Here is a 23,364-nt window from a genome sequence, read left to right as displayed (position 1 = left end):
TGGAGCTTTTGGTGAGATTAAATTAAAGAAGAGGCATCGAAACACTCAACACTTCCCAGTGTACTTTTGCTTAAACAGAAAGATTGTTGCTGTGTGTACAAGACACAAAACGCCGAAAAGTGTAATTGTACTGAGCCTGACCAGGGGTTGCAAACAGCACAACAAAGCATGAGTCTAATGCTGGGGGAGCCCCTCAGCCCTAGAGAACCCAAGCTGTCCAGTGGCCTGGTCCTTGCCGTGGTTATCCACATGTATTTCTGCCAGGCTGGCACCTGGCTTTCCAGGTGTAACAGCTGATGGATGGTTCTGCAAACAGGCTTGTTCCCCAGCCCTGTTCTGTGAGTAGCACAGCTCGTGATCCACGTGGGGAGGGAGCAACTACAGCACTGGGTCCTGATCTACCACTGCTTTGCGTCGGTGTCCTTCACACCTGTCCAAATAAGGGCCAACACCAGGACTGAGCCCTGCCATCTGCATCTGGTAGCATTTTACTCTCACTTTGCATAGGTATAAAGACCTCACAAGCTGTGAGGCAATAGAAAATGAGGCCCAGAAGGCCCAAAAATACCTTATTTAAACTAAGAGCTAGTGTTTTTCAAGTTGTGGTCTGCAGACCCATGAGGGTCCAAGGACTACTGCTGGAGGCTCTGTGAAAGCTAAGCAAGAAAAGCAAATCAATTGCCACGAGGCTTAAATTAGTTGTAAATGAACCTTTATATGCACTGGAGAAGTTTTAGAGGATCTGCAATTTGTAAAAGATTGACAGGTATGTCCACAGGCTTTATATTCCCCTGTAGACATATCAAGAACCTGCTCTGTGCAAGGAAAACTACCCTGGTTTTGGATAATTTGAGGGTATATGTGACAGCGTGGATAAGAGTATGGGCAGTTCTCTGTCATTAAACCTCACCGGTGTAAACTCAGGAGTGGATATAGTTTTCCTGGTATAAGCAATATTATAATTTGTTTGGACTGTGATTTTGCTGGTTCAGTTTTAAGGCCCTTGTTAAAGTAAAAAAGCTTTGTAGGCTGGAAATGCCATAGGCCGACAAGCTCCTTGTGGACAAAGAAGAATTTTGGAGGTAAACTGCCCCCCCAAACAGCCATTTCCAATTCAAATCCTGGTGCAAAAGAAATGTCCTTCAGGCTTTACAAAACTATTTAGCTATTTTTATAACATTTGAAACAAACTTATTCCCCTGGAAAAAGTTCAAAATGGAAATAAGATACCAAGTAATCAGGCTTAAATGGAGGCTTAGGTAACACTGCTTTCAGCATGTCTGGCCTCAGAGTAAGCCTGCCCAAAGGTATGAACCTTTGCTGCTGGACCAGTGATTTGAGGGTGTCAGTCTCCATGGCAAAAATCTTGCCGCTGCTAATCTTCACCGACAGACGTGTGACTGGGCACCACGAGTCACAGTCCCTCGTGCAGGGGGTCTGCAGGCTGCCTTGGCCTGGGACAGCCTGTGGGAGAATTTATCCATCCTTTGGGGTGAATGGTGCAAACGAGAACCATGGGAAGGGTTTTGGTGAACTGAGAGCCCTTTGGTTATATGGGTTTCAGTCCAAGTTAGTGCAGAACTTCTCTAAACCATGCCCTCAGCCAGATGAACCTGTTCAAACCTACCTCAGAGACATTTTGGTATGGACAGTCAATACCTTAAGCAAGAGGGTGAGCTTTCTACACAACAAACATACATACAGCTCAGGCGGGATTTGCAGCAACTAATGCAAAGCTGGATCCCCTCACTAACCTTGAACTTAACCCTCATTGACATCAACAGTACTCTGCATGATGCCCACAGTGTGATGAGGACCTACTGATGATATGTCCTATGCCATTCTACGATTGCATCACCCTGGCCGCTGGGTTACTTCTGCATGTGTTCCATGCCATTTTAAGATTGCTTCAGCCCAGCTGCTGGGTTACATCTGCACAGTACAGGTGCCAAAATATAACCCGTTGGTCAATGTGTGTTATGCATTCGTTTCTGTGGCTCATCCACAGAGGAAATGAGTCTCTCAGCACTACCCTAAAAAAGCTGCTTCTTCAGGCCACACTATGATAGCTCATAAATTTAATTCTAGAGGTCCCTGACCTCTAGAATTTGGTGGTGGTGAAAACAGTGGTTAGCACACAAATCTCTGTGTGTTGACATGAACAAGGACACACAAAAAAAAGACTAGCCTATCATTATGTACTGATGACCTGAACAAAGCCAGTCAATCCAAGCTGAGTTCTACTATGAAAATTATTTTTGATTTTTCCTTATCTTAAGAATACAACATTTCACTTTAGGCTTGGGCCTGGTCTTTTTTTCTTCAGTGGCAATATAACCACTGTCTTCTTGATGAACAGGGTCACTAACACAACCCTGGTGCCTGGTACCGAGACACAACACAACAACTCCCTCCTGGGACGGCAGGGATGGTGTGATGCAGTGCCACAGCAGTCTCAAAACCTGCAAAACGAACAGACCCAGAAAATCAATCTGGAGCTCTGCATTAGTCTGCCTGAGCTGCAGGTGCTCCTTTGGTAGGCTGGGGAGCCTGAGGATGGACGTGATGTTTGCCCCATCACTCTCTCATGTGCCACTGGCGATGGCTGCAGATGTGCACTGGGATGATGCCTTAGCCCAAGGAGATCAGATTGAATTCCAGTGAGGCCACAAGAGCAAAGATTAAATGGCTTGTCAACCAAAGAAGAAATTTTAGCCTTGTTGCTATCGGTACAGATTCTCTTCTTTCTCTCACTGGTATTGATCAGAAGAAAATAATGAGATTTGGTATAACCCTGAAGGGTCCTGCCCTAGCCAAAGGTGTACTTGTTCACCTTTCCGCATACAAAGCCATTCCCTGTCAGTACATCACACCTGGTTACCATCAGGTGCTCATTCTCTTCACAGACTGATGGGGCAAACGCTCTCAACTGTCCTCCTAGTGTTCCTGTGCAAAACATGGAGTCACTCAGCCCACACTGGGAAAACAAATATGAAGTCCTTCATACCACCATCCTGCTTTATGTTTCAGCTCTGCCCACTTCACAGAATCATTTCAGTTGGAAGAGACCCTCAGGATCATCGAGTCCAACCATAACTTCATGTGAAAGGTGTCCCTTGCCATTAGCCACAGCAGCCCCAGGTACCACTTGCTCTCTTTTGCATGTCTACACCCATGACAAGTGTGCGATGTACTGCTGGCCCACAGCCTGACACACACCAGCGAGCAGCATCGCCAGCGCAAGCTGCAACTGTTTAAATAAGAACCAAATACTCTTAACACTCTTGCTTAATTTTGTGTTCTCTTTTTCATGACATTTTTCATGAATAAGCAGAGCTGCTTCTGCCTGCTGTGACACTGACTGTGTCTCCTGCTACACAGCCCATCCTGGCTACTTCAGGAAAACTTGGCACCACTGTGTCCCTAACCCGGCTGCGAGGCAGGAGCTTGGAGCGCTGGTTCACGCAGGGCCACTCTTTATTTCTGATGCTGTGTCCTAGGAGAAGTCTCCCTATTTGAAAGAGCCCAAGGGCCTTAACAGGTCCCCATAAGCACCCCTGGGTGCTGACCTGTCCTGCTTGGTTTTGGAATCACTTGCATTGCAAAATGTGCATCTTTCTCAGCATTTACTCACTCAAGTTTCTGCTGCAGTGTAACTCGACAGTCAGTCCTTTACCTCAGTAACTGTGGCAACAGTAAGAGGAATTGCTGAAAGTGTTTCTGTGATGCAAAAGCAGACAAATAAACAAAAGGAGGAAGCAATGGGGAGTGGGGTTGATTAACCTGAGCACCCTAACCATGGCCTACTGAGGAGTGCCACAAGTGAAGCTAACTGGAAATAAACACTGTCAGTAGCTGTAGGTTATTCCCATCAGGTAAACCAAATGAAATCCTAGGGTGCAGAAGCTGCAGCACCTATTCAGAAAAATGATCGCATTAATAATGTTCCTGAGTGAATGATCAGAGGTCTTATTGGCATCTATGGCCTTGCATTTGAATTTTGCTGGAGAAATTCTTCAAGACAAGGGAAACCTTTAAACAACCCATTTCTGGGCTATAGGGTCTCACAGTCTCCTGCGTCAGTCAGTGCAACCAGGTCCTCACCAGTGCAAAGTCAGTGGGATTTGGGAAGGACAAGAAGCTCTGCTGTTTGCAATGCTCAGTGCCGTGCTTGTACAGCTCTTCTAACCTTTGCTCAACAGTACGTCTCATTTCTGCCTCTCAGCCTGGTGCTTTTACCAAGGTCCCAGTCTCCTTCCTGTCATTCCTCGATAACAAGGTAATAAATGCAGTAAAGATACTGATTTGCTAGATTAGATAAGAGCGGTTTATGAGAGACTCTGACCAGCGCAGTTGTTCATGCAGGACTTAAATGCGTCCTGCTACAGGCAGCTTTGTTTTGCTTCCAAGTCCATTGCTCCTGTAGTTTTGTACCCTTACAGACTATTCCAGAAGAAGCTACTGACTCCTGTGAGAAGCAGTGGCCCTGGACTCCCCTTCAAAGCACTTGCACCATGTTGGTGCCAACAGGAGCTTCAGAGCAAGCACAGGGAGAGGCTTATGAGGCAGGAAAAGGGGATGGCTGAAGGGGGATTAAGTGTTGAGGGAGACAGGCTGATCTGAGGAGACAAAGCGTATCAAGTAAAGGAAGAGCACAAGTTTTAGACATGTGAATGTTCTGTAATAGGGCTCATAAACCAGGAGATCTGGCCACTTGGTTCCCATTGCGTTGCTGCTGTGGAGTTGGTCAAATTGGAGTCGGGTTTTTTCCTTGAAAAATGAAAAAAGCACTTGGCAGAGGCCAATTTATTTTCTTGTCCTTGAAAGGATGATTATCCTGCTCTGTACCAATTAGCTTTCCTATTCCCAGGCTAATTTTCAAGCTTCCTTTGCTTACATGTCACAGGATTTTACAGAGAGAGACACTCAGGCACTGACAGCAAAATTTCCCTCTCTTTCTTTGCCCTTCAGCTCTGCTTCAGCCCTCAGCTCCTGCGCTGGCCTTTAACATCACCCTGAGATGGATGGTTACCACATGTGCCGGGAAGCCCAGCCATCCCAGCGCCCAGAAAGGAACAAGCACCCGGGAGAAACAGTGAGCCCCAGAGATGGAGTGTCAGCATTGACACTGGGTTTCCTGGCTGGGACCTGCCTGTGCATGATATGCCTGCAGTCCTTTACAGGTAAATCCTTCTTTAAAGAAAGCAGAAACAATGACAGATCAGAAGAAGGCAATGATAAAACAATAATTCAGCCTTCTCTGAAGGAGCAACACTTACATCATCAGCAAGAAGAGACTGGACAGTCTCTTACTAGCACCACTCGGGATTTTTCCTGAACCACACGTACCAGCAAGGAAGGAAATGGGCCTTTTACATTTGTTGTCTAGTATTTCTAACCTTAAAAAAAAAACCAACAAGGCCTGTCTTTATACAAGGCATTTAAAAATAGTGGGTTTGCTGTACAGCAAACCAAAATGTCATGTTAGTACTACAAGCATCATTTCAGAAAGTAAATAGGTAACTACTTTCTAGGTAAATACAAAGAATACTTTGACCTCTGGCACTGATGGATGATTCATTGACTGATGCACTGATGCCACAAGTTGGGTCTTTTTTGTGAGCAATGTCTCCAGTCTATATTCTTGACTCAAGCAAAATCTCCTGGGAATAAATTTTCCAAAGCACTCCAGAGATTTTAGGCTGAGATCCAAAAATCCAATTAGGTGTCTGGCTCCCATTGGTTTCAGTTCAATATAGGGAAGAATAGATGCCTACATGTTATAAGTTGAAAAAATCTGGACTCCTGGCTCTTGACAGATTCATCATTGGGGTTCAGGAGAGGAATCCACGGTCCAAGGGTCCAACTCACCATCAAGCACAGTCATAGAAATAGCACTAACTTTGCAAGAACATTTCTTTTTGAAGACTTAATTGCTCTTCATTTAATTGTAATTGCTTTAAATAATCTGCACATGAGCACACAACACAATTACATCACATTACAGTGGCATGTAGGCAGCAGCACTCCTGAAATGTATTTAGATTCTTCTCAGATTCCAGAGCATGAGTGAAAATGTTAAGAGATGGCCAGGAGAGTCTCCACGTTTTCTGCCTTGCCCACACCACCCTACTCTATTTAACGGTGATTAAAAATACAAGATAGTGGACGTACTTCTGTTCTTAAAAGTTTGGTATACTCTGAAGTACTTGCTGAACTGGGCCAGTAAGTTTGCCTTCTCCAACGTGAGGTCCCCCTTCAAGGAAGCAGCACTCAGACTGAAAACCATTTAATCATATGTTTTACTTCATGCATATTCTCTAAGTATTTTTCTGAACCGGAGCCTGAGCATTGACAATTGCATGTCCAGTTTGTGAGAACCCATTCCCTGTGACGAGAGGCCAGAGAACCTACATGTGCGTTGTCAGCTCACAGAAGTTTTTGCACTAAGTTTCTTGTGACAGTGACACAGGACCTTTGAGCTCATCTTTTCTAAATCTAACAAGAGGAGGAGAGAATACACTCCTGGTCATTAGACTTCTAGTTGAAATAAAGACGGAAAGACAGCTAGAGAAGCAGTACAAGAGAAGATGAGGAGAACATGTGGAAACCATGTGTTCATCATCTCTCCATTAGCCTGGCCCTCTGGCCCTTCCTTCCCAGCTAGAAAAACAACATTATGAAGCAGTGTCAGGAGCATGGAGGGGGAGGAGGGATGGCAATGGCTCAGGTGACAGAGGGGTGAATGTGGAGGAGGAGGAACAGCTAATAGCTTTGGGAAGTGGAAGAGGGGGATGGTGGAGAAGGACTTTGCCAGGGGAAAGGGATAAGTGTGACTTTTGTGAGCAAAAGAGCAGTGCAAAGCTGTGGTGAGTCCTTCTGACCTGTGTCACAGAGGCTGCTCTTTGCTGACCCACGCACAGACAGTATGTCCAGAGAGAGGGCTCCAAGAACCACATAATGGACCGTTTCAGTAAATCGTCCTTTCGACACACCGGTCATCCAAATGCAGTTACCCTTCACGGGCTTGACAGAATGAACACACATCCACTATGCCAGTGAGGGGGTTATCAGCCTCACTGGCCATCCTGGCTCGGTTAGGGCCCCTCAGATGTATTGTGTATGGTGCAAATGTATGTCAAAGGCCTTACATAAGACTGGTATACACAGAATGTTTTAAAAGTACGTACTGTTTACTCAAGGGCCTGGTTTAACTTCAGCAGGGCTATTCTAGTCCACCTGTAAATACGTGGACTGAAAGACCTTAAGAAAAGTTGTTACTGTGTACTGGCAACTGGCACTTTTTAAAACCTGCATATCTCATGTTCTGAGTGCCGGGGGTTTGTTTTGTTTTTTAAGTACCAAAAATGACAGGATCATGTTAGACAACTACTGGATACCTTTTTTTCACCCCCCAATTCAGAGCTGTTTTCTTGCCCCCAGCCACCCAAGGCTAACAAAGTGTGTGTTAAACTTGCAGTATAAACTGCTGCTGGGAATTAGGCTGGTCCTGACACCTTTGCTTAAATGAATAGTGAGGTCTGTGTGGCGACTGACCAAGGTGATGAGAGGGAATGGACTGTGGTGCTCCCAGCCCTGCTCACACAGGAGCCTCACAGGCTTCAGCCCAGACATGTCTGCAGCTCCCTTAGCTGCTGCCTGTGACACCAATGGCATCTTACAAGCTCTGTGTGCTGGTTTGACTGAAAATGAGTTAATTTTCTTCATACAGTTAGAAACCTTTCTTTTTCATTGTTAGCATGGTCATTATTTGGACTTGGTTTGAGAACAAGAGATAACACCCCAAGACAGAGTTAATGTTTTTAATTGCTCTGGTCTGAGAGCCAAGGACACTCTGAGCGCTCTGCCCACAGGTGTGAGGCATCGAGGAAGGGGGGGATGGATGGGGGAGAGCTTGACTGACATTCAGGCTGATCAATGAGAGTATTCCATCCCATTAGCATCATGCTTCATATTTATCAAGAACTGGGATCTTCCGTTCTCTCTCTCTCTCTGGGTCTTTCCTCTTGGAGTCTTGTCTGGGGGAGCTCTGTTTGGGACGTTTAGTTCAGCCTTTTTTGCCATCCTACCATGTTGCAGAGGCCTCAGGGCTTTTCTGCCTTATACCTCTTTTCTCTCCCTGGGCTCAGCTGTTCAGGACCACGTGCCGCTTCCTGGGACTGACTTCTCGGTGCAAACAGAGTTTGTGAGGAATTCCATTGAGTATCTTTTATTTTATATTCTATTTCTATTATATATATATATTTACTAGTAGTGTATTAGTATTTTGTTATTTTATTAAACTGTGTTTATCTCAATCCAAGTTCCTCCCTTCCCTTTTGATTCTCTCCCCTATTTGGGGGGGTGGGGAGGGGGGTGAGTGAGCAGCTATTGTGGTTGCACTGCTAGCTTGGGTAAATCGCGACATTCTGACATGGAGGTTGGTCATGTCTAGTCTGAGAACAGCCTTCATGCTGCCCCTGGGGCTGTGCTCTCAGGTTCACCATCGTGGGCACAGACAGCAGATTGTGCCTTCAGGATGCCTCAGGGCACCCCTCCAAGGACAGTCCAGACATACCCCAAAGGGCAGCTCAGAATAACTTAGCCAGGAATCAGCCATTATCTCTGGTCTGTAAACTCACAACTTTGATAGAAAGCAAGAGAATTTTGTGGTAAAAGGAAAAAAAAAAAAGGCAAGGAGGCAGGGGGATGGGGCCAGAATGTGTTTGCAGCTGCTGGCCATCAAATTTCAATTCAATCAACATGACTGAGTTCCAGCTCCTGAGAAAGAAGGCTTTTGACGACATATTGACATAGCCTGAGCTACAGTGGCCCAACTGGCAGTGCTATAATTATAAGGATTATATTTAATACAGCCCTTGGAAATGAAAGTCTGAAACACTGTGACTCTCTCTCTCCCTAAAAGCTGGCCAAAATACGTCCTAGGAACCATTACGGTAATACACAAAGTTGGTAGGAAAAAAGAAATGTCGGATCTCAAATCATTATGAAAGGGGATCGTGTGGCTGGCAGCTCAGGTCTGCTGAGAGTTGAGCAGTGAGGAGGAAAAATGAGTGTGAAAGGAAGGGCAATTGGATTTGCAGGGAAAATGGAAAGTAGTTTTTAAAAGTACAGAATTAACTGGTTTGAGGAAATAAGTCAACTGATAATTAATATGCTACTTACTTTTGAATTTCGTTTCTTTTTGTAGAATGTCATGGGCTTCGGCCAGGCTGAGGCCTGTTTATTGAACAAAGACCAAACCCTGCAAATTCTTCTAGACTTGCTTAATTCTACACATCTTGATTTCAGTGCGATTACCCATGTGTGCACAATTAAGCACATGCATAACTGTTTCCGGGAACTGGGCCATAGAGGTAAGTAGCCCCAAGTAGAATACCAAGTATCTAGCTTGGAAGGATCTTGAACTAAAAGCTTTTAGAGAAGTAGAGAGAATGCATTTCTTTGGAAAACAAAATAATTGACTATAAACTAGCATAATGACCAGAAATCAAAAGCTTGATCCTGCATTAGGCTGATGTTCCACAGTGCCACGTCCATAGTATTTCCCATAGTCTGTTGCAGGAGGAGCCAATCAGATCAGAATTGAGGCTGAAAAGCCCAGATGTTGAGACACTGTAGCAGTGAGGAAAAGGGAAAAAAGGGCGAAAGGAGAGGAAAAGGGGGAAAAAGGGAGAAAAAAGGGAGAGGCAAGGGGAAAGGGAGAGGGAAGGGGAAAGGGAGAGGAAAGGGGAAAGGGGAAAGGGAGAGGAAAAGGGAAAAAAGGGAGAGGGAAGGGGAAAGGAGAGGAAAGGGAAAAGGAGAAGAAAGGGAAAGGAAAGGAAAGGGAAAGGAAACTGGAGTGTCTCAGATGGTTTCTAAAGCAACAGAACCCTAAATAAATGGTCTGATTTTCCAAAGTGAAAAACATAAACTGAACAGCCCATGCAGCATTTTTGCCAACTGTCACTGGGGTGGCATTTCTGAAATCTGGTGGAATGACTCATCCCAAAACAACAACTGTTGCCAACAAGGTCTTTCCTCCAGCTCTAGTTATTTGAATGAGAGAGCTGTATAAACAAAATAAACAGAAAAATGAGATGCAAGCCCTTGTCTTAGGGTTCAACTCTGACAAGACATCTACCCTTCAAGATGCCTCCTCAACCCACTGAGAAGGAATCCAGGTGATGCTCTGAGACAAGGAAGGGATTGGCCCTGCTGGAGTGAACCCCTTGTTCATTAAAACAAATTCCTCCTTCTGCACCTCGACACCACCTCTCACACCATGCATATGTGCAGGATGCATCCTCCAGAGCCATTTTGTGCTCCACATTAGGGATTTGACACAGTGGCAAACATTACCAGGAGAAGCATGACCCTGCCGACAAGGAGATCTCAAATGTCTCAGATGGTTTGAGACAGACACCCTGACATTCAGTGAGAGCAGAACTGGCCCAAAGAGTATGCTGTTGTGCAGCAATTAAACACAGCCCCATCAGTACAGATAAACATCCTTCTTTGGCTAGTACAAAATACAACAATTTTAAAGACGCTTTCTGAAGCAGTGTTGTTTTGCTGAATAATTTATGACCCTGAGTCCTCTGAAAATGAGCAGCATACACTTCAGCGCTGCAATAGCTATTCAGTGGAGACAGTGCACATTGTGTTCAGTAAGCTCATTGCTTAAACACTGTTGCCATGACTATAAGAAAGTGATTATACTATTGTTTACAAGAGACTCTCGATAAGTCATTACCACGGTAGCCAGAGTTTTGCCTCAAGTCAAAACTTTTGGGAAGAAAAAAGAATCTCATAGATATAATTAAGTTTGTGATCAAGATAATTCAATTGAAAGACACTGAAAACTGAATACATCGCACGGTGAGGAATGAAAGTAAGTAAGAATTGCAAGTGTCTCCAGACTGTTGACTCTATGGTTTTCTATGCATTTCATTGGTAAATTCCATGGAGAAGAAAAGCCCTGCTAACTAAGTGTTGTAACTTGTTTTCAAGCAAGAAATAATTTATAGGGCAAGCACCAATGTAGGAGTTCAACTGTGATGAGTAACTCTGTAAAAACAAACTACTTTGTACACAACATAAGGGAAAATAGTCTTAACAAATCTGACTGACTTAGAAGAAATGTTTGGGATTATGAAATACAGCTTTTCAGCATCTTGGAATGGATTTGATACCTAGAGCACTTAGTTCTGAATCCTCTAGTGCAAATGTCCAGTACATGACCTCTTTATCTCAATAGTCTGCTGATGATCAATAGTTTCCAAACCTAAGTAGTAATTCTGAAGCTGTCGGAAAGTCGTCCTCACATTTCCTATGGACAGTAACAGGCCACAGAACACAAAGCAAAGAGATGATTAATAGAGTGCTGGACCAGGAGTCAGGAAATCTGGGCTCTGTTCCCAGCTCTGCCACTGACCTGCTGTTTGACCTTGGGCAAGACACTTGACCTTTCTGTGCTTCTGTTCCTTCATCCATTCTTTGTCTATCTTGTCTCTCGAGGCCCTAAGGTATGCAGGGAAGGGCAGGGTTCTCACTGGGTGTTTGTGTAACACCTACTCCAGGGAGGTGCCTGCAGAGCTCTGTAATAGAGCCAGGGTACCACAGGGATGACTCCTGCACAACAGAGTGTTTTGTTTCAAAACAGAATAGCCACGATGAACCTTCCTGGGGTTTCATCTGCTAGCCCCAGATCTTACTGGGCCTTTCAGGTGGCTTCAGGCTCAGGTAGTAGGTAAATGGGTTTGCAAGATCTGCTTCCTCACTGTGTCTGCATCTTGATTCAGCTGGGTTTGTAAGCACATTCGAACAATAACTGAGTGACACATGAAAATAGCTACAGGAGCCATTTCTGAACAAAACTAATTTTTTCAGGGAAACGCCAATACCTGTATGTGAAGTCACAGGCGTGAGGTATTTTCAAACTCAAACCAAAATAAATTATAATTTTTCATTAAGTGTATTGGAATTTTGCGTAAATTATTCACTTAAGAAAGTCCTCCTCCCACCCCAAGCCATTGGCATGAACCTTCTCCCACTACTACAATATAGTCATCTTACCAGATGGGAGGCAACAACATGCAGGACAAGGTGGCTCCCACCTGCTAGTGCTGGGGTGCAGCTGCAGCCTCGGCAGAGAGCAGACAACTTGCATATATGCTCTCAGTTCCCATCCCACTTTTCTCCCAGTTTGCATCAAGTACATTAACTACTTGGACACAGATGACTTACTTGGGAGACTAATTTGAGTACAAACTGATGCAGAATCAAGACCAAGTAAAGCAAGAATACACAAAGCATTCGTTTATGATTATGAATGAAAAGCTGGGAAATGTTTTTTGTGTTTTTTTCTCCTAAAAAGAAGGGGCACTGCCACATCCTGCACTTTTAGTGTCAATCTTGGCAACGTAGTGCCATAAAAACCTAGCTCTGGGAGCGATGTGATTACGTAGAAGCCTCATTTGGGTCTATATTTCCAGTAGTCATACCTGTGGGTCAAAGGCTGGAAAGGTGATTTGAGTGCACCTCAAAAGCTCAAAACACAGAAGTCAAATAAGAAGAATCCATCAACTCATATGCATTGCCTGCAGCTTTGCCAAAGCAAATATTCAAATATCCAGTCTTAGGCTCCATCAAAATGGCCTCTAAGCCATAAAACTCACCATCAGATGTCAATGCACTTTACAAAGGTAATAAACAGTATTTTTCATAGAGGAAACTGAGTTTTATTGAAATGAAATAACAGGAGTGATCTGTTGTATAGATCCCAGAGTCAGAATAGAAACACTGAGATTTAGTTTACAGCACACTCACCTAAGAACTGCTGCTTGAGAGTTGCAGGTATTTTGTGTTAGGTATCGGGGTTGGCACTTCAGTACAATTATGGATTGACTAGCTGCATCTAATAATACTTTGGAAGAACTTGACAAGTTATGGCAAATTCACAAGTTGGCTCTCAAGTGGCTCTAGGAAGCTTTTCATGGGGAATCTGGGGCGTAGTTTATGCTTTCATAAAAAAAATGCAAACAAACAAAAATAAACGAACAAAAAATCTGTCTCTTAATACTGTCAAGTTGAAAAAAATGATCCAAATCTCACTTGGCACCAAGTCCTTATTTTCTGCAACCAAGACCACTGCCTCTTTCACTTTTCAAAGATGTTCCAAACTGCAGCAGCATGATATGGGTAAGACCCTTTTCAAGTTTACAGCCACTGATTCAGATTTGTGGAAAACACAGCCTGGTCATGAATCCAATCAGATTCCTGCTGCTGCTGCTGGGAGCATCATCACTGGGAAGTCATACAGGGCAACACTGACATGCAGACATCAGAAAGAGGCCAAGGAGCAAAGACCTTGTTCCTCTTCTTCTCTTCAGAGCAGCCAGGTATCTAAAGCTCTTCTACGTACCATGTAGATGACTGTGTGTCCTTTAAAGTGTTGCACAGTGGTTTCTCTAATCACCCTCCTGAACTCCATAAAAGTGATGGTGTCAGGTCATTATCATGTAGAGCTGGGCCATGAGCAAAGACCAAGCTCCCATGTGCTAGGCAGTGAGATGGTGCCACCTGAAAAGCTCAAGCATACAGAGGACATGAGCAAGGTCACAGAGATGCTTGCTGGCAGAGCTGGCACCCCTATGCTAGTGCTTTATCAGCTTGAGCAGCTTGCCAACTTCCAGCTCCCATTACACCACATGGAATGTGCAATATAAATGGAACAGTGGAGATACTACCCTTCCCAAAGTTGTCAAAAGCACCAGGATGGAGCCCTTTCCAGTAATGAGACATGGGTGAAGTGTCAGTTTCATAAGCCAATAGGCTCGATAAGAAAAGCAGACTACAACTGCCCTCCAAAGATGTTATCTTGGTAGAAAGGATCGTTGATAGCTGTTAGGAAGAGAGACAAGTTCTTTAACCTGCTGTATAACCTGGTTGCTGAGTTTTTGGTCACTGCAAGCTAACTGAACCCCACATACAGCTGCAAGCTGTGTTCTTTGTAAGTGAAGAAGTAATAATAGTGAGATAAGTCAAAGTTTCAGCAAAGCAGCTTCTCTGACTCAGACGTCCTTTTCTAAGGTTCAGATTTCCCCACAGAGCAGCTAACGTTTTTGCTGGAGTCACACTTCTCAGTGCAGAAGAAACAGAAGCTGCATATCACTCTCCTTTGTTGTGGTGCTACACACAAGAGACTCAATTTGAGCATCACAGAGGATGTGAGAGCTCTATCAGAGGACTTGCCGTAACAGTCAGGGAAGAAGCCCATGGGTTGGCTTCAGAGAGCGTGTCGAGTCCAGGCAAACAAACCGTTCCTCTGCTTGCTACCTACAGAAACTTTGGTGGTGGAAACAGTCTGTTAAACAGTTTCAGAATGGAGGAGACTTTCATTAAATGTATTCAAAGCTTAAAAAGCTTCAAAGGATGCAAGTGATTAGATTGGAGAGCTAGGACTGAAAAGGCTCCTACACTAGCATGCATTTAACAAATTCACCAGCTGAACTTTTCATTAAATATAGCTTTTATGCAGCTTCCAGGGGGTCTTCTTGATTTTGGCTCAGAAAATGTTCTCACAGCCAAGGGGAGCAAAGATTTTAAATGACGCCCATGTCCATCTTAACCAAATGGCTCCCAGCAGGCCACGGGGCCCATGACAGCAGATCAAAGTTCTCTACTCACAAAGGCAATGTGACTTACTCATTTTACCTGATTCGGCTGCATAAATGGTCTTTATCAGAACCCAGCTTCACTCCTGCAGAAGCACAAGGAGCAGGCAGCAGTCCTTCACCTCACAAACAGAACATTCCATAGCTTTGGCACCAAACTTTGTTGGTCAAAAGATCCCACCCCAGCTTTGCACAATGGTTTGTGCTTTAGTCCACCTCTGCTCACTGTACTGAAATGTCACTTCATCCCATAGCTGGTCACCTCATCCTGCTTGGTTCAGAGCGCTTCCGAAAGTTACATACATCCAGAACCAGCAACAGCAGTTATTTCTGCACGGTATCCTGGCAGCCAACTAGCAAACAAAGCAAAGAGCTTGGGTGATGGGGGAAGCGTAAACTTGGGCCACAGATACCAGAGCACAATCCTTCCTTTTCAAATGCTTGATGATCTTTAATGCTAGCACAAGGAAGGCCAAACCTCAGCAAGCACAGTGTGGATCATAAAAAAAAGAGTTATGAGGAAACAAAGTCAGGACTTCCATGATCATTTAAACCACGGGTGTCAAACTCATTTTCACTGGGGGCCACATCAGCCTCGCAGTTGCCTTCAAAGGGCCAAATGTAATTTTAGGACTGTATAAATGTAGGAGACTGACACCCTGATTTAAAGGATCTCTGTATAAAATAACTAAATAACTGCCTGAATTGAGATTTTATATGTCAAACTTGGTTCTTGGCACCAGTCAGGCAACCCTGTCTCGCGTCACGGTCCTCAGGGAACTGGGATAAACTCACTGACTCTTCTAGATTTGTACTGACATTGATGAGAATTGAGGGGAGTAGGAGGAATTAACCCATTCCCCTCTTCCTTGGCTACATCATTTTTATGAGACTGTTTTCCCTTGTCTTTTTCACCTGCTTGCAGACTACATCTGGGGAGCAGGCCCCTTTCACAGTCACTCTTCCGAGAACAGAAAATAATAATCCTCATAACGATAAACTCAGTGCAACTTTGAGATGAGTGGAAGTAGAACAAGTCACTTGTGACCAGTGGCAAATGTCACTTAACACACTCGGAGGAAGACGTTGCCACTGGTATGGTGGCTGCAATGAAAGAACCTGACCAGAATAACACAAAAATGTTCAAGAAACAGAGTTCCTGGCTTGCACAGAGCAAAACGAACGATGCTCAGCCTATGTCAGAACGAAGGAATGAATTGGCTGCTGGAGATTTGAAACAGCAGCGCAAGAACTTGGTATTACCAGTTCAATGCTTAAGCCACTGAGGAATGCCCTCCAGAGCTAACTGTTTATATAAAACATAAATAATATAAACAGCTAAGTGCTGGAGGGCATATACATACATATAGATGTATGTATGAAAGAAAGACAGAATATTTTATTTGATCCACTCTGCACCATGAAAAGTAACACCACCATATAAATAAACAAATGTCAGCTCTTGGGAAATGCAGGGAGGCAGAAAGTACGAAAGCTTTCCTAGCCACGTCCCAAAGAATAAATTTCTCCTTGACATTCACCCACGTCCACTGGTCCAGCTAAAAAATCTACTCTCCAATTAGAAAATGCTGCTGATGATGATGATCTTTTTCAAAAATCAAAGTAACGCTGCCAAATTAAGCCCAAATCAACCCCCACTAAAATCCCTCTCTTCTGTTGGATTTAAAACTGTCCACTGGGAGAAGATAATTATCAAATCATTGTATCAACAATGTCACATAATCACTTCAAGCTCTTTGATATGTTCAAGTGAACGGTGTTTCAAATGTTATCGAGTGTCAAATATTTACTCTTGAGTCCAACTGTGTAAACAGCCCATCCAATGCCACTAAACACGGCAGGTACACTTGTAACAAGAGCAGTGAGAACCTGCAAAGCAAAGAAAACAACCCAGCTATTTTCAGAAGAGGAAGAGTGGGGACAATCTCGGTTTTGCAGAACAGTGCCCTGATAGCCAGAACTCTCCAAAGAGAGTTATTACTGCCTTCATGCTTATCTGTGCATTTTGGGGTTTTTTTTAAGTGGTGGAGCTACAGCAAGGCAGGTGGAGTTTTACAACCCCCCCAAGGAGTCAGAGGCGCGTCCAATCTCACATGCTCAGTGTGAGACTCACACACACGTCACTGTCTCGTGCTTCCTTCTGCCAGAGCTGTACCTGCCACAGCTGAAGCTCAGAGCTGTGCCTTGTTCCAGGACCACGTGCACTTCAGATCTGCTGTTTGCTATAAGCAAAATGTCTGGAATCAGGAATAGCCACCACTGCAAATAAAGTTTCCACTGCATTTCCTCTTGGGAAACAGCCCATAGAGGATGAATTCTGCTGGCTTAGCGATGGTTCTATTCCCCATCCATTGGTAATGCACATGACAACAGGCTTAGTCTACCTTGTGGCTTCCTCTCTCAAGTACCCTTGGAATAACTGGTAGAGCAGATTTCTCCTCCAGCTATTGCCTGAGTGAAAGCACGACCCCATTATTTCCTGGCCCATCCCTGCCCTCCTTTTCAAGAACAAGAGCACAATGCTGTGCTACCTGGTGTATGACCCTCAGCCACTTGAATTCATCCCACTCAGACACTCTGTGGTTTGCTTTTTCCTTTATAGTATTTGCAACAATATGTTCTAAGGAGCCCTTGGTAAGGGGAACATGTGCCTGTGTGACAGAGATGTGACTTTGAACTGATGCCTTTTTCTGTTCCTTAATTAGGCAGTCCTACCAGAGCAGCAAATGTCTGTGTCGAGCACAGAGTGGGAGGATCAGCGATGTGCAGTGATACCATTACAACAATACTGCTTCATGAGCCAGCATTTCTTCAGTGTCAAAACGTGGTTTGGGGCCCCAAATGTCATGCTCAGTGAAGTCACGTACCTTGTCAGCAGGATTACCAAATACTGGCGTGCAAAAACGAGGGGGGCTGTCAGACCTTCCCCTTGTCAAAGACACGTCTGTGCAGATTTATCTGGGAGGTAACGCAACATACAACATGGAGCATGGGCTGTGCACAGCATTGTCCAGCAAAGAGCAAGTTAACAGTGGTTAGCGGTATTTCAGAAACAAGGACAACCGCTCTGCATTTAAAAGATTAAAATCTTTCAGTATTTTCTTTGGAGTTGTTACATTTAGTGCTGTCAAACATCTGCCTCCAGCTATTTCATAATAATAGTAACAACTAGTAAAAAACACTGAAAACAAAAAAACCTACACAGGCCTGTTCCCTGATTTCAGAAAGTGGATTTTTCTTGGACGTACATTATTAGGCAAAAGCCTTTTTTTTTTTTCTCCTGTAAGACAAGTGCAAAGCATTTCATTAATACATACTGGAAAAATAAGATAATGGCTTTTTTGATTGTGACAAGGAACGTGGGGAGATTTAATCTGAACACTGAATCAGGTCGAAGTGCCTAAATTCCCCTTGGACACAATGTTATCGCATTAATGCTTACATCATCGCCCTCATGAATGATGCTGAGTAACGCAGCCCCAAACGTCAATCCACACACCTTGGCAAACTCCCGAGTAAGAAGGGAGAAATAACCACGAAGGTCCTGTTTTAGCATACGTCAGGCCCTACGAAAGATAAGTTTGATGTCTGGCGCGGAGGGAGCGATCTGTTTTCAGCCATTCGAATAGCAGCCGCGGGCCTACCAGAACACAGTCACTCCTCATAATAGTTCGCATGTGTGTTGAGAATTAAGAGTTGGAAGGCAGCGCAGCACAGCATATGCTTCAAAAGCACGGTAAATGGACTGCTGGTAATAAAGTAACAAGAGACAGGGGTTTGCCTCCTTGACATGTTCAGCGCAATTTCCAGTTGAAAAAGGTCAACATATTATTTACAAAGCAGCACTGCCTGGAAAACTCCTGTAACTCCGCTCCGCAAAACACACTCGGTGATAATAACAACCCGACCCTTTCTGGTGAAGCTGGTGCTCGGAGCACCGGGTGTGAGACGCCTTGGATCTGCTGGGCGCCGCAGTTTGCGCCCACCAGCGCCCGTGGGGCCGAGCTCGGCAGCTGAACCGCAGCACGGGCTCTGGCTCCTCAGCGCTGCCCGCCTGCCCTGGGCCGACGAACCGGCCGCCTTCGAGGGACACGGCAGCGAACGGGAGTGGAAACAGCCGCCCAAAGCCCTGACGAACGGGGTGAAACGGGGCAGAGGGGGAAACTGTGAACACAAGCCACACCTCAGCGGCACTTCCCCCCTGCTCGGGGGTGTGCTGTTTGCCACCCCTGCCCCTCTTCAGGGGCGACGGCACACGCAATGTGCTTTTGGGACTGCAGCCTGGTTTGAAAAAAATAAGGCAGCCCCCAAATCCCTTCGAGGAGTTGAAGTCTGTCCCCAGATCCCTTCGAGGAGGAGAAGCCCCTCAGCTCCCCGCTCCGGGCCGGGCAGACCTGCCCACCGCCCCTCATCCTCGGCGCCACCGCGGTCCCACTACGGACCACCGCGGGGGGCCGGGCTGCAGGGACCGAGCGGGGCGCCCCCGACAGCCGCACAAACAGCTCCGGGGCGGAGCGCGCCCGGGCCCCGGCCCCACCTTCGCGCCTCGGCTGAGGGGCGGCTGCGGGGGAGCCCTGAAGGCAGCGGGGGCTTCTCCTCACCGGCCCGCGTCGCGGCCCCTCCCCGCCGGCAGCGGGCGCTGTGACTCACCGCCAGGAGGGCCGAGGCGCGCTGCTCCCCCGCCGGCTGCTCCCCGTTGATGCCGCCGTTGCTGAGGAGGTGCTGGTGGTAGTCCGGGGGCGCGGCGGTGGCGGCGGGGGCGGCTGGGCCGCCGGCGGCCGCCGCCTTAGGGTGCTTGCCGGCCTTGCGGGCTCCCTGCCCCTGCTGCACCAGGTGGAGGAGCTGCAAGGTGCTCTCCCGTTCGCGGTCGGAGCTCTCGGCGCGGCCCCGCTCGTAGCGCCCCTCGCAGCTGAGGTGGTGCTGGCGGCAGACGGCGATGCGGGCCCGCAGCCGCTCCACGATGGCGCTGTGCACCCGGGGCGCCGCCGGGCCCCCCCCCAGCAGCCCGGCCCCCAGCCCCGCGGCCTGGGGGGGAGCCGTGTCGCCCATCGCTGGCTGCCGGTCCTGGCCCTCCGGCTGGGTCGGTCCTCACTGCCGCATGGAGCGGGAGGGGGGGGGGAGGCGGGGGCAGCGGCGGGAGCCCGAGCCCGAGGGCTGGCGGAGGGCGGTCAGCCCCGCGCCCCCAGCCCACCCCCACCCGGCCCCCGGGCGGTGACGGCCCCGCGGGGGGTTGACAGATCGGGGGTGGGACGGGGGCGTCCGGCGGCCGCTAAGGTTGTGCCAGCATCGGGAGGGGCGGGGGTCGGGGCCGGGCGAACCCCGCCGAGGGGCTCCGCGGGGCGGAAAGGGCGCCCGGGGAGAGGGGTCGGGGGGGCCTCCGCCGGGGGAGGAGGGCGGAAAAAAAAGCGAGCCGCTGCCTCCTAAACGAATCCCTGGACGGAGATCTTCCTCGGGAATGAGTGAGACTTGGCAGGTTTATTGATTTTATTTTATTTCGGGGGAGCGGAGGGGTTATTCCTTGAAGTGGAAATTTATGCAAGGAAAGGCATTGCCGTGCGCGGCGGCAACGGAGAAACCCCCAGCGGACCAAAAATCTGGTAGATTTGGTGGAGTGGGGTTTGTTGGTTTGTTTTGGTTTGGGTTTTTTTTTTTTTTTTTTAAAGTCTTTAGTAAATGTGCAAATAAAGAGCCGAGGAAGGAGGAGGAGGCGGCTCAGGTTAGTTTAGGCTTTGTGCTTTCTCGTTTCTCTCGCCCGCTCTTTGCTGGCCACTCGTCGGTTTATTACTGTGTCCAACTGTCTGCCGCTAAATTGTAGTTCCTCTAAAAATAAGAGAGACGGATCCCCCGGTCCGGTACAATGTCAGTCAGTGGACTCCAGACCACGCTTCGCCTTCAGTTAATCCAGCCACTGGATAAAATCCGTATTGATTTCAGTGCTTCTTTCCCCCCCTTAGTAATAAAGCAGCAAGCTACGAACCCAGGCAATGAACTCTTCTCGCATACTTTCCCTTATACTCCCAGCTATTGAATAGTTTCAAGTACAGTTTCAAGAAAAGCACGGGAAAAAAAAGAAAAAAGAAAAAAAAAAGCCAGCCCCTCTTCAGACAGTAATTACAAACGGAGAGTTGCACTTACAAACTTCCAGCATTTTGCACCCAGCACAGTCCAGCCACTTTTCCTTTGTGTTTTTGTATATTCCATCCCCGACCCGCTGGGGTGGGTGGTTGCCGGTGGGTTATCGGCGCTGCCTCCTCCGGGCGCTGCCGCCGCCGGGTGCCCGAGCTGCCCGTTCCCGTTCCCGTCCGTGCGGAGCGGTGCGGAGCGGCTCCGCGGTGCGGGGCGCTGCGGGGGCGGGAGGCGGGTGTCGGCGATAGCGCGGCCGGGGACGCGGCGCCGGGGAGGCCGGGGCGAGGCGCGGAGCCTCCCAGCGGCCGCGGAGGGGAGTCGGGCCGCCGCTGCTGCCGCCGCCGCTCCCCGGGAGGTATTTGCATGGGAGGAAGCCAAGGAAATCCCCTTTCCCCTCCTCGCTCGGTACCTGGGTGCTGGGGCGCAGGCGGGCGCTGCGCCGCCCTGAGCAGCCGCCGAGGAGCGCAGCCTCCCGCTCTGCCTCTTCCCCTGGCGGCGAGACCTTCAGGCGAGTACGAGGGAGTTCTCAAATAAATCACGGCGCTGCGCTCCTCTACCAGCTGGATTTCTCTGGAACAGGCGGTAGAAAAACAAGCAGTGCCTTCTAGGGCGCTCTCATGCACGGGATGAGTGCGCGACACGAGGTCAGGCTCGGGATGTGGCAGCTCCGGGCTCTGACAGGAGCTTCACGCGTGTGTGGAGCAAGGCATGTCACGCCTGCACTTCGGCTGCTCCCCGGGAAAGCCGCAGCCTCGGTGCTTCTCTTGCCTGACTCCTCTGTCTGGAGCAGAGGTGGCCAACTGGGGGACCTGGCCCCTGGTACTGGCCTTGCTGCGACCAGCAGCTGTCAGGTTCTGCATGTTGCTGTAGGTGAGCTGTGATGGAGGATGCAGAAATAGCTGGGAGCTGGTCGGTTTTATTAAAGCAATATGCTGTTGTGCTACCGTGGCTGTATTATCCAAATTCCCAGATACCTCTTTGGGAATAAGAATTGCCCCCAAGCATGCAGGGACACATCCCTGATGGAAAACCTGTAAGGTTTTTTGGGACTGCACAGCCCTAATATGAGGGTGCATCATCTCATTTAGTTCTACAGTGGCTACAGTTGGAAAAGTACACAAATTTTATCCCAACATAGCAGGAACATTAAGCTGAGGATGGAGAGGAACTAATCATAACGCTTTCAGATGGTTTTATCCCCTTCCAAGGTCATATATGCAAATGCTTTCAATGTCAATGATGAAATGACACATTCCTGGGGATCCCCCCCAAGCAGCACTGGACATAAGGGAAATATGAAAGCCCCCACTTACATGACCCTCATCTCCTGCATGTTGCAAGAAACATCCATGTGGGTTTCCAGGGCCTGGCTGTGTGAGCACATTCAGCCCCACGTTTGCCTCCGCAAAGACTTTGACTCTTGTCTGAAGGACAAGGTCTGGGGAAGCCAGACTTGTGGATGTGCTGCCTTATTGCTAACAGGAAAAAGGGATTTTTTTTTTAACCTTGAACATCTGAGGAAGAGTGAGTTATTACTTGATACATTACAGTAGCGTGCATCTCTTGGAAACAATGGGCTGGCACTATTGCAAAATAAAATGAAATTTTAATGTTTGTAAAATAATAGGCAATGTTACCTTTGCTTCAGGCCTCACTAGGGCTTTTATTCTCTCTTTATAGCTCAGGTGTCACTGCCTCATATAAGAGGGTCACTCACAGAAGACATGTGTAACAGTAACACATGAATCTCAGGGAGAATAAGCAAGGATGTTTTAAATGAAGTCTTGGCTGGAGTTTTCCAAGTTGCTGTGGGAATACAAAATCAGTGGTGCTGCTCAGGAAGATACCAGAGTAGCTGCAGGAGTTCTCTCTCTTACCAGATTTTTTAGAACTCGGAGAATGATCTTTCAAAACAAAGATTTTTGAATTTTAACCTAAGACGTTTAAGCTTCACTTTTTTGTTTTGGTTTGTTTTGGTTTGTTTGTTTGTTTGTGGGGTTTTTTTCCAAGCAGCATCTCGTGTTCCGTGCTTTAATACATCCCTTTCAGGGCCAGAGACAGCGGGCTGCAGGGCTGCACTGCAAGTCTCCGGTCGCTCAACACGCAGCAAATGCTGCCCCTGGTGTTTCAGAGAAGGAAATACGCTAAATCCATCCCTCAGCTTCTCAAGTTTGGTCCGGAACACCCTGGCGAATGTTACCAGCCCCTGGACACCGCTGTTATTTTTGGATTGGCTACTTGTCAATTTTCTTAAAAGCAAACGGTTCTTAATATTATCGTAACATCACTTGTGATTTGTGTCATAGGCATTTAATAAACACACACAGTAAAAAAAATAACAGGTCCTGAATAATTAATTACTTTTTTTCCTCTGTTGACATTAATTTGTGACCTTTTTACATGATATTGTGATCTCACATGAGCTGTCATGCTTGAGCATTTTTTCTGTGTGAATTCACCACTGCTGTTGAAGCTCTGAGTTCCTTAAGTCGGCAGCCCCTTCCAGATCAGCAAAACACTTATTTGTGCTGGGTTCACA

General features: G+C 47.0%; 1 protein-coding gene across 1 annotated transcript in view; it reads right to left on the bottom strand.

The window, feature by feature from the left end:
• MAML2 (mastermind like transcriptional coactivator 2) overlaps nt 1-19,748 on the bottom strand; it is a gene marked incomplete at both ends in the record, with an annotated part of 214,584 nt that extends 194,836 nt beyond the window's left edge. Inside the window, one exon of the mRNA XM_080356596.1 lies at nt 19,350-19,748. Within this exon, the coding sequence (XP_080212722.1) occupies nt 19,350-19,748 (399 nt within the window). The remainder of the gene's footprint in view (nt 1-19,349) is intronic.
• Between the last annotated feature and the right edge of the window lie 3,616 nt (nt 19,749-23,364).

Source organism: Nesoenas mayeri (assembly GCF_963082525.1).
Source record: "Nesoenas mayeri genome assembly, chromosome: 1".
Lineage (NCBI taxonomy): Eukaryota > Metazoa > Chordata > Aves > Columbiformes > Columbidae > Nesoenas > Nesoenas mayeri.
The sequence above is the reverse complement of the archived record's forward strand: the minus strand, read 5'-3'. Positions and strand labels throughout refer to the sequence as shown.